At 49.6% G+C, this 17609-nt stretch overlaps 4 protein-coding genes and 1 non-coding gene across 5 annotated transcripts; 3 read left to right on the forward strand and 2 right to left on the reverse strand.

Annotated features, from left to right (window-relative positions):
• Positions 1 to 138: 138 nt before the first annotated feature.
• Positions 139 to 1357, forward strand: BDW70DRAFT_137005 (dienelactone hydrolase family protein). Its single transcript, XM_073736956.1, has one exon. It carries the CDS (start codon positions 422 to 424, stop codon positions 1181 to 1183), a length of 762 nt encoding a protein of 253 aa, XP_073595744.1. The 5' UTR covers positions 139 to 421; the 3' UTR covers positions 1184 to 1357.
• Positions 1358 to 3405: 2048 nt separating this feature from the next.
• Positions 3406 to 3478, forward strand: BDW70DRAFT_t109. Its single transcript has one exon. It is a non-coding gene; the product is annotated as a tRNA-Arg (tRNA).
• Positions 3479 to 4139: 661 nt separating this feature from the next.
• BDW70DRAFT_168430 (F-box protein) lies at positions 4140 to 6077 on the reverse strand (the record flags this gene model as incomplete). Its single annotated transcript, XM_073742468.1, has 3 exons — positions 4140 to 5365; positions 5418 to 5766; positions 5840 to 6077. The coding sequence occupies 3 exons, from the start codon at positions 6075 to 6077 to the stop codon at positions 4423 to 4425; spliced, it is 1530 nt and encodes a 509-aa protein (XP_073595745.1). The 3' UTR covers positions 4140 to 4422.
• A 2726-nt stretch (positions 6078 to 8803) lies between these two features.
• BDW70DRAFT_150591 (major facilitator superfamily domain-containing protein) lies at positions 8804 to 10665 on the reverse strand (the record flags this gene model as incomplete). The annotated part of the gene is made up of 8 exons (XM_073739176.1): positions 8804 to 8927; positions 8978 to 9439; positions 9490 to 9707; positions 9765 to 9910; positions 9975 to 10092; positions 10148 to 10276; positions 10333 to 10372; positions 10427 to 10665. 8 exons carry the CDS (start codon positions 10663 to 10665, stop codon positions 8804 to 8806), a joined length of 1476 nt encoding a protein of 491 aa, XP_073595746.1.
• A 2217-nt stretch (positions 10666 to 12882) lies between these two features.
• Positions 12883 to 17556, forward strand: BDW70DRAFT_160357 (putative ABC transporter; the record flags this gene model as incomplete). The annotated part of the gene is made up of 3 exons (XM_073740834.1): positions 12883 to 13170; positions 13216 to 16407; positions 16474 to 17556. 3 exons carry the CDS (start codon positions 12883 to 12885, stop codon positions 17554 to 17556), a joined length of 4563 nt encoding a protein of 1520 aa, XP_073595747.1.
• Between the last annotated feature and the right edge of the window lie 53 nt (positions 17557 to 17609).

Here is a 17609-nt window from a genome sequence, read left to right on the forward strand (position 1 = left end):
GGAGATTGGCTATCTCCGATATCCCCCGCTGGATTTAGACCTATATCCGATATGGCCAGATGTTATAGCTAAGCTTCTTAAAATATCACGGCTCAGCTTCGAGGATCCATAAATTACGGGCCCATTAGGGCTGAAAACTGGCCCTCCTGTTCAGGACCAACCCATCGGTGTCTCTTCTTTGACGGCTGATTGGCCATCTATAATTGCATCAAGATAATCTTTGTCTATTTGATATTAGTACAATGAAACTAGAGCTGCTTATGATTCCTAAAGTACTAAGGCTGACTGTTAGCCCAAAAGACGTTAATAATGTCTCTAGCCTCAAATATAAAGGTCTTGCCTCTCGCAAGGAGATAATAAGGTGCATTTACATTAAATCTAGCTCCCCATAGTTACCACGCATTCCGTGGTTATTATCAACATGTCTGTCCCCAAATGCTGCATTTCCGGCTTCACCTGGTCGGGCACACCGACGGGCCGCGCCGGCAAACTTGCTAACAACGACGTCTACATCGCCGGGGACGACACGGACATCGCAATCCTCTTCATCGCCGACATCTTCGGCTGGACATTCCCCAATGTCCGGCTCCTCGCCGACCACTTCGCACGCGAAATCGGCGCTGCCGTCTTCGTACCTGACTACTTCGGCGGCGAAGTGCTGGACTTCGACCTCGTCGCAGCCGAAAAATTCGACCAACTCGACCTCAAGAGCTTTATTGCTCGCAATGGCCGCGAGCAGCGTGAGGACGAGATATTCGAGACTGCACGAGCACTCAAGCGGAACCTGGGCTTCAAGAAGGTGGGCGCAGTAGGATACTGCTATGGCGGATGGGCGTCGTTACGACTCGGCGCGAAGGAACATGCGGAACAGGGAGAGCCCTTGATCGACTGCATTTCGATCGGGCATCCTTCATTGCTCACGAAGAAAGATATCGATAAGGTTTCTGTGCCTGTACAGGTTCTGGCGCCGGAAATCGACCCTGTGTATCCGGCCGAGATGAAGAGCTATACCTTTGAGACACTGCTGCGGCTCAATTTGCCGTTTGACTACCGGCATTTTCCTGGTGTTGCCCATTCCTGCTTCATTCGCGGGGATGAGAATAAATCTGGCGAGAGGGATGCTATGGTCAAGGGAAAGAATGCAGCGGTTGCCTGGTTTACGCAGTATCTGAAGAATGCGTAGGGAGTGGTGGGCTCGTGAAGTATGTAATCCTCGAATTCTAATCTTATAAACGAGGTCCGAAGTCTCGAGTCTAAGTGAATGAGTATCATGTCAAAACTTTGGTCCGGCTCAAGGTCCATGGGTAATGGTTCATGGTGCCATCCAAGTAGCAATGAAACCTACATTACTTCAAATTTATCGAATGGTCCTCAAAGCTGACATTTGTACACGGTAAAGTAAATGAAAGATGCCCGATTTTAACAGGATTGAAGATTTGGCATTCATGATGGCACATGGAACTATAGTAACTTGAGCAGCAAATCATTATTCCATTGTGATAACAAAGACTGTATCTTTTGCACATGACTCTTTTCAATAAAACTGGAGCTGAACCGCCAACTTGGACAGGGGAAGATCGACTGACTGCATCTCCTTCCTAAGAGTTACGTTCATTATGGGGCTGTATTCAGAAGCTACATCCTTGACAAATTCCCAGGAGACCTTGCGTCTCTCAAATGGCCTGCCGATCGAGTACTTGATAGCTTCTACCTTTGCTCGTCGTCCTACAACGCAGTCCCGTTAGAGATCCCCTTAGTTTCGATGAATGCATCCCACTAACTTAGAATGGTATACAGAACCGGGAGGCCAAAGTGGCACTTCTGATAATCCAGCTCTACAGCAGAGCAGCTGATGTTCCTTTCTTAAACAGCGTGAAATGGAAAAGAGCTCATGAAACCCATAGCCTTAAGGGCTCAATATGAAGCTTGATCATAAATTGTGAGTAGCCGCCGAACGACCTAAACGTATTCAGTGCAAATTCAATCATATATATGAGTATAGGTCACCTAGAAATGGTACACTGCAACTACCTTGTCATCAAGAGCGTCGCGCTCCTTCTGCTACGGAGGTCCCGTTTGCGCTCTATCCTAGTTATCATGATAATGAAAAGAAGCGTGAAGCGTCTTTCGTGTACACGCTATTATTGTCTCTGTCGTGACATGAAAATTAAAGTCTACGGCGGGAGGTGGACGAGAGTACTGACAGCAACTCGATAGATAATTTCAGATTCTATAGATGCCTAACTTTGCGGTTAAACAACGCAGTGGATGTGCAGCCAATCTATTATCACTCGTTTACTCGGTCACTAAAATCAATTAGATTATATAAAAAAGAGAAACTAAAGATAAATGATTAGTCACTAGTCCCCATCTCGACCCAAACAGCGGCGACGTAGTATACGTACATGTCATAACATCGTAAAGTCGTCAGGGTCATCGCATCGCTTAGCGGAAGCAGCTAAACCGACCAAAGGAGATCCTGAATGGAGCACGGCGGATCCCGTGCTTATCGGCGATAATACCGCCGTCTGGTCAGGCAAGCTTCGTTAGCTGCAGCTGTCCATATTTCAGAATGTGAAGTCCTGATGTCATACTAACCGGCGTGCCTTCCACCCCAGCGTTTAGTCCAGAAAAAAGGCATATCTTCGACTGTACTTTCGTGCTAGCTTTCAGGTACAATCAGAGTTCTTTTCTTTTTGTTAATGACAGGAACTGGTAAATTGAGCGTCCACGGGGTGTTAAATAAGTGGTATGCTGTAGGGGGATGACGTAGCCAACTGTACGTAGGCCAAGATGGATCAGCGACCGCACTGCCACAGCCACACGACGTCTACATACAATAAGACTGGTTGGCTGAATGTCATTCGCAGATTTGGTGCAACTCCAACGACTGGGATTTCCAGATCCATGTCTTCGCGTACCATAACTGGAGTCTGCGGTGATTTTCATCTGCAGCTGGCCAGTTGTGGAGTTAACACTATATTACCGTACACCAGGAATCTGCACATTTTTACTTCAATCGTTTGATTTGGTTGGTCAATTTGTATCGTGCAGGTCCGAGGTATTCTGGACTACAAAGCTTGTTGTTATGGTGAACGGCTCATGGGTAGAGCATAAGAGCGGCCGGCGAAGCTTCGTCATATAGTGCTCTGAATGCAGGAAACTGCGTATGCGGGAACTGAGGTATGTGTAAATGGTAGCTAATCAGGTTGGAGCACGGAAATACATTATGGCTTTCATGGAAATGGTTGACTTCAGAAACATATTCAAAGGAAGAGGCGGGTTATTCAATCTGAGGAGCAGCTGCCATAAATACTAGGTAGCCTACGGCCATATCAGGTAGTATTCTGTGTGCATAATGATTTGGCTCATAATAATAGACTAAAACGGCAAATATAAATCATAGGCCGGCTGGCCCAATTGGCAAGGCGTCTGACTACGAATCAGGAGATTGCAGGTTCGAGCCCTGCGTCGGTCATTTTTTTTTTCCTTTACAGGTTTGCGTTGGTGGGGATGCTATAGATTCAGTGGGTCAAGATCTACCTCGAGTCGCGACCTAGAGCTCTCTGTTCTAAAACCGCAGACCTCATGGCTGCCGGTAAACAGTTATGACATAGCTGAGTCGATCAAAAATATAGCAAAAACTGCTCTTTAGAGCTGCGGCCTTGGCTTTGTTATAGTTACATAACTTAAATAGTATTTCCATTTCCACGGAGGCGGAGTCGGTGGCAACTCTTCGTGGTCGATGTTATCCCTGGGATTTATATGCGCAATTGCCGGACAAAATATATTGTGGCATGGTGGTATTGTCTACTAAGAGTAAAGGTTCCTTAGTGGTTCAGAGCCACTTGAAACTGTCCTTCGTGCTGAGGTAGTAGGGAAGGTAAAGACCCAAACATATATATTTTGTGCCGCTTGCGGAGTCTGTCCCTAAGGGTGAATCCCAAGGCCAATAGACGTAAAAAGTGCACATACAAAAGAATTATTTACGAGACTAGGAACGCTGTAGAACACGCTATTTGCGTCCTCCATACAAACAGACACCAGTCATAGACAATGATTACCCCCACCTGGGGTCTACCTAACTTCATCTGTTGCCCTAATGCATCGTACTATGAAGAGGGACACCATTGGCATTGAGTATCTTGAGCCCGAGACTCGTACCATGAGTGCGTCGAAAGGTCTTGAAGTCGGAAGTTAATGATTTGCTTTAAGCTCACACGCCAGTCTCGTGGTTGGGCAGGTGTGATTATAACCTTAAGATCTTAACAATCCGCTAGCCCAGCATTAGTACTCTGTGAAGTATCTGGATAGTAACCACTATGGTTCAAACGTAGGTCCAGGGAAAAAAAAGCTCGGACACATATCAAGGAGCTAAACCATCAGAGATAGCCCTCATCCCCCGTAAACGCTAAACGCCCATCAATAGCTATGATCTTGTTCAAACAACGTATCATCCGGCGAGACAGTCCGATTATAGTGCTTGCGGAATCCAAACTCAAAGAATCGAAACGCCGGTCTATCGTTGTTAACCTGGTCTGGTGGCATCCCGATTAGGAGGCACGACCCTTGGATCTTCACAGGACCGTCCGGCTCATATCCCTTGGGGATTCTATACATGTTTATATGAGGGATGCTTATGACCCTTCCCGTTCCAGCACCGAGTGTAACCTTATACGCACTGCGGGTCTTAGGATCATGCCACGTCCACTGGATTTTGAGCCGCACAATGGGAAGGACAACAGCAAACCGCGTGTCCTTCTGGACCCCGACGATAAAGTTTCTGAAAGGGTCAATCACGGGATAGAATTCGTAGGCTCCCCGGAGTTTTTCGAGATCAAACAAATCAAGACCCTGAGGGACGAATAATTTCTGATCGGCATCGAACCCGTACTTGTGAATTAGCGCTACATATGGCCTGTTCTTCACACCGTACGTGACCAGCGCAAAGGCGAGCTCGTTTCGCCGCTCTGACGGCACGATATGGGAGAATCCGTCACATGTTCGTGCCTTGATGGATTGCAGCACGCGACCGTACTCACCGTCAATGAATCGGATCTCGCAGTCATGTTGCGGGTCGTCTGCATGCTCGTTTAACGTCATGATGACCTCGCGCCCACCGAGCCGGACTACCCTGACGTCTTTTAGCGCAGGGAAAGGAACGTCGCTTGCAAAGGGGAGAGAGTACAGCTTTTCACCGGTTCTGATATCATGCACTTCGAGCTCTCTTTTCGTTGAGCCGTAGCGATATATCTTCTTCCAGCCGAGCTTCAGGGCTTCTCTCCACCGCTCCCAGTCACTTCGGGCGTACCGTCGCGGTGCAGACCACAGCTCTTGACCGGTGTGGATGTCGACCATGATATCCCTAGTTCCATTTTAGTTAGCTTGCACATTATCAGCACAAAGTGGGCACGTACAGGTGTTCTGGCTCATCGTGGAGAGCCTTGAGACGGGTGGAGTTCGGAAGCATTTTTCTCAACTTGGCTAGATGCTCCGGGCACCGTACAACAAGGAAGACAGCTTGAGCCTCCGAACACACTGCCATGTATCGCAGCTGGCCAGAGGGCAGTTTGTAGTCCAGCTTATGCATTAGGTAAGGTGGTCGATCTGGATGCTCTTGGTATCCGGCCCATCGCCAGTAGATGGACCCTCCATGATGCCATGCAATGAACTTGTCACTCCGCGCGAAATGGGTGAACTTGTGGCACTCCATTGAGCTGAAAGCCCTGCCAGAAAGCCAAACATCTCTACGCGCTTTCTCGTACGCTAGTTGATAACGTTACTTCGTCAACTCCAATCTTGGTACGCCACCTGAAGTTGGGTCAGCTGCTTCACTTACCGCATTCTTGAAACTCCTCCCAAACCTGATATGCCTGAGGGGATATGTCGGGAAACTTGCTCATGAAGCGCTTGAATGCACGTGGGAAATGCCATCCCAGGCCGGTGGCCGCAATCCATTCCAGCGCTGTCTGCCTCCATTGCCTGCAGACAAGCTGACAGCGTGCTAATTCGTAGATACTGAGGTGCTGTAGGATTAGGCTTGCGCAATCAAAGTTCAACTTCTGAATCGGATCCATCTTACTCATCTTGTCTTGTTGAAAATAACAATATTATAAAAAGTCAAAATATACCATTACGATGAAGCGATTTCAATGGTAGATATAGAGCGTCACTACGTTGGCTTCGAGACCCTCGATCAACTCGGCTACTATGGTGCTCAAGCCATCTAAAAGTAATTCTTTATGAGGGTTTCGCACGACGGTGTTGTTATCTACCAAATCGCATCAATAACGCTTCAACCTTTGTTAGCAGTTGAATACTCTTCGGTCACGCTACCTCCTGCTCATTATCTCAAGCCTTTGGTCCTTTATGTAAAGGCAACATATGAACATATAACAATGGAAGAATTCGGTCTTTGTTTGGACCCTCAGCTTTGTTAGTAACTGCCGTAACCAAAAATAATACCTAGATACATGATAAAGCACTTCCAAGTATCCGAAAGGTGAAACCATTTGTTCTAAGCATGGAATCGAAGAATGTTGAAACAGCTTGATCAAAATCCAGAACGCATTCTGCACACCTCACATTTGGTCAATAATCATAGAAGCTAGAGAAAGTTTATTTCCCGTTCCCTCAAACCTGTTCCGCGAAGCGTTAGGCCTGTCAACGCGGATGGAAAAACAATAAGCAACAGCCATCGTATCATGAATTAGGCTAAGCTGCAGGGGTGGGCTGTGACAGTACCTGGCAAGGATCCACATTCTCATCCATTCATAGTAGCGCGATTGGACAACGCCGGGCAGGCCGGGAGTAAGGAACTGGGGAATCATTTAGAACTTTGCATAGATCTGTGATCAGCCTTTCGGGGTAATCGTGCAGTGTGCAAAATCCGGTCACCACACCGCTGGCCATTGCTCCTCAGAGGCTGTACTTTCTCATCCTTCCCCATAGGATATCAGAGTTGATAGGCATTTCACCAATTTTAGCCAGACAATTGCAATAGAACCGGCTCTCTGACCTCTGGAACGGCCTTTGTTAAAGTTTTATATCTTAGGGTACTCGTGGCGGTTCCTAGGCCGTGCCAGTCAATGGAGGTGGCCAATATTCTCTTTTAAAATATCTGTCCCTGACTAGTCAGTCAGTGGAAGAACTGGTTTCCAGAGCTTTCTAAACACAATGACAAGCCTGGACTTAATATTCACGAAGATCTTCTACACCGACTACCATTTTGCGAGAATCCTAAGCTTTGAGTTAATAGCCTGACTCTTTGAAGGAGTTCTAAATAAGATCTTCTGAGGATCTCCACTATTTTATAATAACACTTATTTTCCAAGAGTTCTATAGCAACTACTAAAGTCTTTTCTAGGTCCAACATGCTTGCTTGTAAAACATGCCCAGGCAAGCGACTCACACCGGACCAGAAAGTGACTTCGATCAGGCCCTACAGCTTGGTTTTCACGTATCGAACCTAGAAAAATGGCCTGCGGATCTGTTAGTATGTCCGTGAGACAGGCACTGTAACGGGCGTAGGTAGTATTGTTTTCAACTAGCTGTCCTGTACAAACGAGTATCACAAGCTTAGAGAAAGAAACAAGAGATAGAAGCGCAGATATCTTCCTCCTCCCTTTATCAACCTTTCCCAATCATACGTCAAGACTTCCGACTTCGCGGACTTGCATGCTGACGGATCTCTTTCCCGAAGTTACGAGGACGGACCTCTTTTCCTACGAGGCCGCAATTCCGAGGCTGTACACTGATGTTGCAGAGACCTTATTTAGAACTGGCCCTCTGATATGACCCTCTATGTATTGTACAGACAGAGAGAGAGATTGAAGAAGAAGATATCTATCGTCAACGAGATAGATAATCAATCGTCATATGACATCCGATCCTTAGTAGGCTACTTCCGTGTAGTTGATACAGCTTCCTTCTGCCCTTTCCCCTCTGAGCATCCACAACAGATACAAATACACTTCCTCCTTCTGAGTTTAAACACTATTATCTCAGCTTTCTCTTGGGTGAATATGTTGATTACAAAATGGTTACAAAAACGGATTGATACCCCGGTGTTGAGCGATTAAACTGACCTTTAAGGTGAATCCTGCAGTTTATCAGATATTCCACATTTTTAGATGTTTATAGTAACTTGCTCAAATGGAAAAGAGCCTTTGAGCCTCCACGTGCTTGACAAGTTAAGTCGCTCGCTTACGAATCTGGAATACCTTCTTTTTCCCTACCGAGCCATGGAGGGGTGCTTCAACAGGCTTCTTAATAATTGCCACAAGTATAGAGTTTGTCCAAAAGCAAACGTAGTGCAATCTAGCGTTCGATGACTCCTAACATAGCTTCCCAGATATAAGAGGCAGGAGGCATGATTGCAGCAAGAAATAAACAACTAAGCAGGTGGTGGTCTAAAATGCTACGAACTTTTGCAACAACCAAAACAGTCTCCAAGACAGGTCCTAAGTGTCATATCGGATTATATCAGATTTAGCTGTCATTATTGTTGATAGCTACGTCAATTTATTTATGCAATTAGTGACGAAAATTGTTCCAGAGTTGTCTAGTATATCTCTGAGGTGGGCGGATTTTGGGATGGGCGGGTGGACCGACCGGGAATACATTAGCCATGACTAAGCAAGCTTACTAAGCATTCAACAGCAGGCTTCCACTCCTGCCTTCCCTATTCGAACATGGGGGAATATCCCCCTAGCGCACTCTCTTCATCAAGCTCTAGACTTAGGGCAAATCATTCGGATTGGTTACTGCCTAGCTAGTGGCTGGAATTTTATCAGTCACAATGCTAAAGAGTATACCGGAAGTCCGGCGATCCCTCAATGATCTTCTCTCCCCGGTCTGCTTTCCGATTACTGATCCAGAAATGAAGACTCAAAGCCCCCACGACGATAAGCAGGCACAGTTGGCACCTAGACTCAGTCAGTAAAGTAAATCTCGCAAGAAAGGCTTTAGTACTCACGCAATAACAGCCCAGATACCTGGAATATAGTCAGGAGCATCCTGTGACCGGAACACCAAGCTCCCTGCGATCCCCCCAATCCCTCCAAACGCAACGAGCGTGGCGCTGGCAAAAGCCCGCGTCCACTGCCCGCGGATGTTGTTTGCCTGGTACGCCATGCTGGCCGGGATATTGGCATTTGCTCCCGCCGTAGTCAGGAACACGCCGAAATAGCGCACGGCCGCGCTTTTGGCAAAGCCCATGATCGGCAGCCCGATCAGGGCGAGAACGCTGTTGAAGATAAGAATCGGGGCCCGCATGCGGTATCTGTCTGCGACCCACGATGTGCTCACCATGAGGATACCAGCGAGTGCGTACGGCGGTGCGGTCAGGCACTGCGCTTCAGCGACGTTGAAGCCCATGTTGTCGCGGAGGATGATAGGAAGGAAGTATGCGATTCCGTATGTGACCGTCGTGATGGAGCTGGTTCAAACTGTTAGTCCAAAAAGAGATTGTATCTGGAGGGTACGCACAAGAAGATAAACGCAAATCCCCAGATCTTGAGGTCCAATGCCGGGCGAAGGAATTTGACGAGGTTGAACGGCTCGGGGTTGGCATCTGATCGATCTCGGTCGAGTCGACGGAGGATGAATGCGCATTCTCGCTGGGTAAGGAAGCCCCAAGTGTTGTAGCCCTTATCGGGGAAATCGACCACGAAGATCATACAGAGGATCCCGACAATAAACGTCAACTGGGATTGTCAGCGTCGGTATTGAACTTCCGGTCCCTTGGAACAGGGTCTGCTTACCACCCCCTGCATGATGAAAATCCATTGCCACCCACTGAGGCTTTGTAGAGGCGCCATCTGGCTGAAACCATAGGCGAGGATGCCTGATAGCGCGGACGCAAAACAGCCGATCAGATAGAAGAACGAGTACCGCTTCTGCACCTCATCTACAGCATGAATGGTCAGCGGCAGCTCGTGCATTCATTCAATAGTGAGGGTCAGTAGACGAACATCGAGAGTACCAGCAGGACAGCAGATACACTGCACCAGGGAAGAAGCCCGCCTCCAGGATCCCCAGAACCGCGCGCAAGCCAGTCAGGGTCTGCCAGTTGGGAGAATACGCAAATCCCTGAGTAAGCAACGGTAAGCGTAGACCTTTAGACCAGAGAATATCCGAAACCTACAAGCAAGCATGCTCCCCAGCTCATTACAATGACCGAGATGAAAATCCGGGGCCCGATTTTGCGGATCATAGCGGTGGCGATGGGCTGGCAGACGATATAGGTGACGAAGAAAACCAGAACCATAGTCGACTGTTGTACATATCTGTCAGAGCCGGCTGAGCCATAATGGGGTCGGGGGCACAAACGTATCGAAAACCAATATACAGCTCGAGGTCCTCCATCATCCTGGCGGGCGACCGTGTGTTAGAGAGACCAGCAGACGAGCACGGACAACGTTACCCAGCGATCGCGGCTATCGACACGTTCGTGCGATCCATCAAGCTGATGCAGTAGGCAGCGCCGGTGATGGTGACCAGCCGGCGGTCTACTCGATGGATAATCTTCCTCTGCTCTTCGTACGTGTATTCCTCGTCATCGTCGATATCCACCATGCGCTTTACATCGGCGGAACTCTCAATGTGCTCGACATTCTCGGTCGAGATCTGGCCGCCGGATGTCTTTTCAATATCGTTCACCATGTTAACAATTGAAATTGATCTTCAGATTGGGATCTGAAAAGTCACCTTTCCTGAGACCACGGCGCGGTGGCACAGTAACCTTTATACCCGTAGCACGGAGAGGATATGCAGGCTGGCTAGCTGCATCCTCTGATGTCTCATTGACAACCGCCTCTCGCTCGAGACTGGCAAATCAAAACGCCCGCGGGCTGGCAGGCATGAGGGGAAACCCTTGGCAACGTCTTGCTTTTTCTGGTAGCGACATCAGCCGGACGCGATTTTAGACGTCTTGTTAGGCAGAACTAGCATCGAACGATAGCATAGCTTGAGCGTCCCACAGTTGAGAACATCCTCGGCAGTTTGTCGGTTATTATGCAACTTGGTCAGAGCTTAACGCCACTGGTCTTGTCGGTCTGGGCCTGCTATACGAGGAGAGCGCCCAACCGAAATGTCACAATGTAGCGGCACAGGGAGCATTGTCCAGCATGTACAGACAACAGGCATACCTCAAGGGAATCACACCTTCAGGTGAATTGGTGAACTTTCCCTTATCATCTCGAGTAGCTCACTCTAGTAGGTCTACAACTGCCTTCCTTCACATACTCCTAGATCGAGACGGCAAAATGCCCAGAAATGAAGAGCTTATTACCCCGCATTCACTATCTGACTTCATCAGGGCCAGCGCCGTCTCCACTTCCCCGCGAGTGGACGCGGAACCCCAGACTTTCCACTATCGATCCGTCATCGATATAGAGCCTGATTTAATCAGCCCATATCTTGCCTCCATGTGGCAATGGGGGAGCTCCAGATGCGGAAGTCTGCGCCTAGTGTACCCGATCCCAGCTGACCTCGCCAACAGCTCAGACCGTCTTGATCCTGCCAAACAGCGCTTGGTTTGAAAGTAATAGGCTTGCTTTGTGCAAGCACAAAAATAAACTTCATTGCATCGGAGAGCGGCGGATTCGAATTCCGGTCAGCTGTTTCAGGGTCAATTACCATACTCCTACCACGTGTTGAGGCCATGTCGCAGGTTTATCTGTTCCAGATACCTGGCTCTACTCTGGAGCACTTCCAGGTTTCTCAGTGGGTTGAAGTCGCGCAAAGACCATTTTCTGCCTGAATTTCCACTGAGCTGGAGGTGGTCTAGGCCCCTTTAATGGCGTCACCACCTGCTTTTTAATTTTCCTTATCTTTTCGTGGCGTTCGAAAATAGTAGGAAAGCAGACCAAACCTGGTCTCTGATGGTCTCTGATCCTCAGTCGACCTCTTAAGACAATCTGATTTTATCACGTCCAGGCTCAACATTCCGCCATCCTACCAGAGCCAAATTTTGCCTTTTATTTTCCTCTTTTTCGTTTTTTACTTTTTTTTTTTTTTTTTTTTCGGCATATAGAGTTGGGATATGGGTCTTAACAGGTTCTCACACTTTGACGACCTCACGTGCTTCAATCTATGGCCAGACTGAGCAGCTCTCTCTGGTTGCTAAGACCATCTTCAACTAATTTCCATGTTTCTCGAGAATTTCCACACTTCGTGAGAAAATCGCCAGCAGCCATGGTATGATTGCTAATGCGGATGGAGCCCTACATTGTTGAGACCCGTCCGGTACGGACTCTCCCCCAAAAAAGAAGACTCCTACTGATCGTACTCGTTCAGAGGAGCACACAACTACACATACTGCACGGTCATTGCATGAATCCTCGTCTGATACACAAATGATCCAAAAATGCGCGTCAATATTGAAGGCAATGGAGGGGTATTTCACAGAGGATCGACATACCTGCATTGCTTCGTACAATGTTCCACGCTTCTTCTGCGCCCTATGCGACGAACTGGAGATTGATCAGCTGGAGAGTTGCTTTAATGAGCATCTATTCCTGTTCAGAGAGAGGTTATCAGAAGCTTAAATCTTGCGGCCATAACGACCATACTTTGCAAAGAGACTCCCCAACCTCGTCAATCGAGCATACTGCGATGTCAGCTCAGCGCTAAGCCTAAAGAAGCTTCTTTTTTTTCTGCGTCATTTTAACCCAATTAGGAGCCCGACAGCAGTCCGACCTCAGATGAATGGCCAGAATATTGGAGCCTGCCGATCTTCGAGTCATCTCTCAGACAAAAATCGACTAAAGGAGTCATCGTGTTCTTGGCCCAGATATGCTTATTTATTATTGTTCTTTTTTTCTTCCTTGGTTGCCAGCGTTATGGGTTCTCCTTTCTACGGACAGCAGCTGATTGACAATGTCCTCCCGCCTCGTGCTTGGGGTTTCAGCGGCTGCCTGCGCTATCGCGGTCATACTATCGATCCCGCACGGCTACAGTCTCATCACTCAAAGTAGACGCGAGAAACAGTACGCAATTATCGAGCCTGATTGCGATGAGGCCACTACCACGGGGCAACACCCGCGGTCGCTGTGGCAGCGCGTCTGTCTTGTTGCGGTGGGAGTCGTGGCCGCTACGGCGGCCTTGTGGTCATGGATGAGCAGCACAACAAGCGCAGTAGCCCAAGTCCTGCTATGCATATCATGGGTAAGTGCGCCGCCTGAGGGGTGTTTGTTCGTGCTAAATGCCCAGGCCTTTATTCTCTTCCAGGGTATCGTTCTAGCGTTGAGTCGACACCCCACGGAGAGATACAGCTTAGGAATCTATAGCGCACTTGCGGCTATACCGACCAGCATCTCTATTTCACTGCCGTACGCCCTAGCATTACACCGCGGAGAGCATCTCGTTCTGTCGGGCAACCACCATGCCTTGAACGCTGTTCAACTCGCCGCTGCACTGGTCCTTCTGGTTGTCAACCTCAGCCTTCCACGGAGACCACCGAAATACCGTGGCGGCCATGTTATCGACGCACGGGACTCCGTATCCTTCATTGGCCGGTATACTTTTTCCTGGGCATATCGAACCCTATCCCTCGCAGCCAAAAACGGACGCCTCAACCCGGAAGACCTGCCGCTCGTCGCTGATGACGTGCGCGCACAAACTCTCTCCGACAGGTTTTTCTCCACCGATCCAACCTCAGTTCAGTGGCGAAAGTGGCTTAAGCTGTACTGGCGATCTGTTGCCCTGCAAGTCACGGTCCAGCTCTGTAATGCTGTCGCTGGCTTCTTACCGAATCTCCTCTTACTCACTATCCTGCGACTGTTTGAGGCCCGCGACGCGGGTGCGAGCAATCAGCTTCAGCTGTGGCTGGCGGCCGTGGCTTTGGGAATGTCAATGGTCGCGACGGCGTGGTTGGTCGCTCTCAGGGATTTTATTGCCGACTTGAAAATTTCCCTTCCGGTGAACCAGCAACTATTCGCTGTTATAACCAATAAAGCGCTCACTTTAAGGGACACTGCAGTTCCTGAACGGGCAAGCTCTGGCAGTGACGAGGAGACTGATGATAAAGGGGACGATAATGACAACGAAAGACCTCCGCAAACAAAACACTCCATCCTCAATCTCCTTGGAGTCGATGTCGAGCGGATCTCAGATTTCATTGCATACAGCCATCTCCTGCTTGACTGCGTCGTCGAGACCGTCCTCACAACTGCTTTTCTGGTGTACTTGATGGGTTGGAAGGCAACCTCAGCAGGCTGCGCCATCCCCATCCTGCTCACGCCTCTGTACTACAGCGTAACCAAACAATATAGCGAGAAAGAGCAGGCGCTCATGGACCGCCGTGACGAGAAATCTGCCTCGCTGACGGAGATGATCCAGGGGATCCGGCAGATCAAATTCAGCGCCCTGGAAGCCGAATGGTACGAGAAAATCCAGAAGCTGCGAACCAAGGAGTTGGTCGAACAAAGAGCAGTCTTCTGGCTGAACATTGCCCTCAACGGAATGTACACCCTCGTTCCGATTTTCATGAGCTGTTTCTCCATCGCCGCTTATGTGTACTTGAATGGGAGTATTTCGCCATCTACCGCCTTTACAGCATTATCACTTTTTGAGACACTCCAGAACACTATCTGTATGCTTCCTGAAGTCATCACTCAGTTTTTAGATGCAAGGGTCAGTCTTGGAAGAGTTGCAAAGTTCCTGGGGTTGGAAGAGCATGCTGATGGCAGGAGTCCTGGAAATGGGGACGGGATATCGCTTCGCAACGCGACAATTTCCTGGCCGTCTAGCGGCGTGGAAGCTGAGGACGAAGTTCAATTTCAGCTAAAGGACCTTAACCTCTATTTCCCTTCGCATGGACTCAGCATAATTTCGGGACGGAGCGGCTGCGGAAAGTCACTGCTTCTTCAAGCCCTTATCGGAGAAGCAGACATCGTCAAAGGGGCCGTTGATATCCCAAGGCCAGAATCAAATCCAGGACCCGCCACTCCACAGAACTGGATTGTTAACGGGATGGTAGCATACGTCTCGCAAGACCCGTGGATCGAGAATGCCACTTTCCGCGACTCCATACTCTTCGGCCTTCCGTTCAACCCGGCTCGCTACGAGGACGTGCTCTATTCTTGCGCCCTGCTGCAGGACCTCAAAGTACTACCAGACGGCGACAAGACCGATGTCGGGGCGAATGGGATCAACCTCAGCGGTGGCCAAAAGTGGCGGTTGGCTCTGGCACGGGCCCTCTACAGCCGGGCAAGTATTCTTGTACTGGACGACATCTTCAGCGCTGTCGATGCGCATGTCGGTCGGCACCTATATGAGCATGCGTTGACTGGGCCTCTGGGTGAAGGGAGGACCCGGATCCTGGCAACTCACCATGTCAAGACCTGTATCGACGGTGCAGCGTATCTGGTGAGGTTGGATAATGGACATGTCCATGCCCGACGACTGGATACCTCTAAAGAAGCCACACCAGAGACCACGGACGGTTCTGGGCCCTCGACCAGGCGAAGTTCGCCAAATCCACACACTGCGGCAGCTCGCCGACAATCAAATTCGGTAGTGGAGACAAAGAAATTCTACGAGGAAGAGAAGCGCGAGACTGGCGTTATCAAAGCCAGGGTGTACAAAGCCTACATCCATGCATCCGGCGGGTACACCCCATGGCTCGTCACGGCTGTCTTTCTCATCGTCCTGCTTCTGCTAAATCTCGCAATCCCGTACTGGGTTTCAATTTGGACGAGATCCTACGAGACAGAGGCAAATGGAAGGGACGCACTGTTCGCTCAACCGGGCGACAGAGCTGCAGTAGGTGACGATACCTTAGCACCTCGATCACGTCTCGATAACCGCCTTGTCTTCTACGGCTCAATCTACCTGGCTATCTCCTTTGGTTCTTGGTTGCTCGAGATCATCCGTGTCGGCATCATACTTTACGGCTCCCTCAAAGCTTCCAAGACCATGTTCGAGCAGTTCACCACGGCTATCCTCCACGCACCTTTGCGATTCCTCGACACCACACCTGCTGGGCAGATTCTGAACCGGTTTACTTCTGATTTCGGTACACTGGACTCGGACCTCGCCATTGACCTGTCTTATACGCTGCACGACGCGATAACTGTCCTCGGCGTGATTGTTGCCGCCGTGGTCACGTCTCCCATTGTTGTTGGCCTGGGTATTCTCTCTTTAGGTGCCTCCTGGACAGTTGGGTACTTCTACGTGACCGCAGCGCGCGAGGCGAAAAGACTACAGAGTACGGCTAGGTCTCCCATCTTCGAGCTCGTCGGATCTCTGCTCACAGGTCTGCCAACTATTCGTGCCTTTGGGCGGGAGCAGGCATATTTGACGCGCATGTATGATCTCATCGATTCGTATTGCCAGGCTCTATGGCACAGAAAACTCTTCGCCTCCTGGCGGGCCATCTGGCTTAGCTTGGTGGGCGCAGTGGTATGTTTCCTTCTAGCTCTCTTTCGCATTGAAACCATTCATCGTTGACACACAAGCACCGAGCAGTTCATCGCGGCTGTGACAATGATATTCGTCAGCGTTCGCACCCTCGACGCGCCACTTGCCGGCTTTGCACTCAGCTTCGCCCTCGACATGTCAAGCAACGTCACTTGGCTTCTATCTCAATACGCATCACTCGAAATCAACTCCAATGCCGCGGAGCGCATTATCGAGTATACTCAGCTTGAGCAGGAACCACAATCTGGCGTCAGTGTCCCCGCCACCTGGCCGAGCAAGGGCGAAGTCAAAATCTCGACTCTCACTGTCGCATATGCGCCCGATCTCGCTCCGGTCCTGCGCAATCTCAACTTTTGCATCCGCGCCGGGGAGCGCGTCGGGATCGTTGGGCGCACAGGAGCAGGGAAATCGAGCTTTGCGATGACCCTGCTGCGGTGCTTAGACGTACGTGGAGGGAGCATTCATATTGATGGTATTGATATTGAGCATGTTATATTACGGGATCTGCGTGAGCGTGTGGGGTTGATTTCGCAGGATCCTATAATGTTTGCAGGGACAGTCCGAGAAGTCCTGGACCCGTTCAAGCAGCACGACGATACCGAGCTCCTCGCCGCATTGGAGAGAGTAGGCCTGTCCTCCCTATCTCCGACGCAACATCCAAGATTAAACGAAGACCATGACGCACCTTCTTCTAACGCCGCCGTTTCGCCCGCTTTGACCATCCTCCAGCTGTCGTTGTCCACCCCAATAGCAGCTGGCGGCAAAAACCTCTCGCAAGGCCAACGCCAACTCCTCTGCCTCGCACGCGCCTTAGTCTCTCGTCCGAAGATCCTGATCATGGACGAAGCAACAGCCAGTATAGACGTAGAATCGGATCAGCGTATCCAGCGGGTGCTGAGGGAAGATATTTGTGGTGCCGGGTGGGGCTGTACGTTGATTGTTATTGCGCATCGACTGAGCACGATTGCGGACTTCGATAGGGTTGTCGTCCTTGAGAGAGGAGAGGTTGTCGAGATGGATTCCCCAACATTATTGATGGGAATTGAGGATGGGGTGTTTCGGGGGATGGTCGAAGGCAGTGGGGAGAGGAAGGTTGTCGAAGGAATGATTTTGGGGAAGGGAAGAGGTTGATAATTCTCCATTCTCCTTTTCTCATCTCTTGGCCTGTGGATATGCTGTAAATA

The sequence above is a fragment of the Aspergillus foveolatus genome (genome assembly GCF_047715535.1).
Source record: "Aspergillus foveolatus strain CBS 279.81 unplaced genomic scaffold BDW70scaffold_26, whole genome shotgun sequence".
NCBI lineage: Eukaryota > Fungi > Ascomycota > Eurotiomycetes > Eurotiales > Aspergillaceae > Aspergillus > Aspergillus foveolatus.

What these genes read in the sequence shown, in the direction of transcription:
- BDW70DRAFT_137005 (XM_073736956.1), top strand. Translation starts at nt 422, where the DNA reads ATGTCTGTCCCCAAATGCTGCATTTCCGGCTTCACCTGGTCGGGCACA.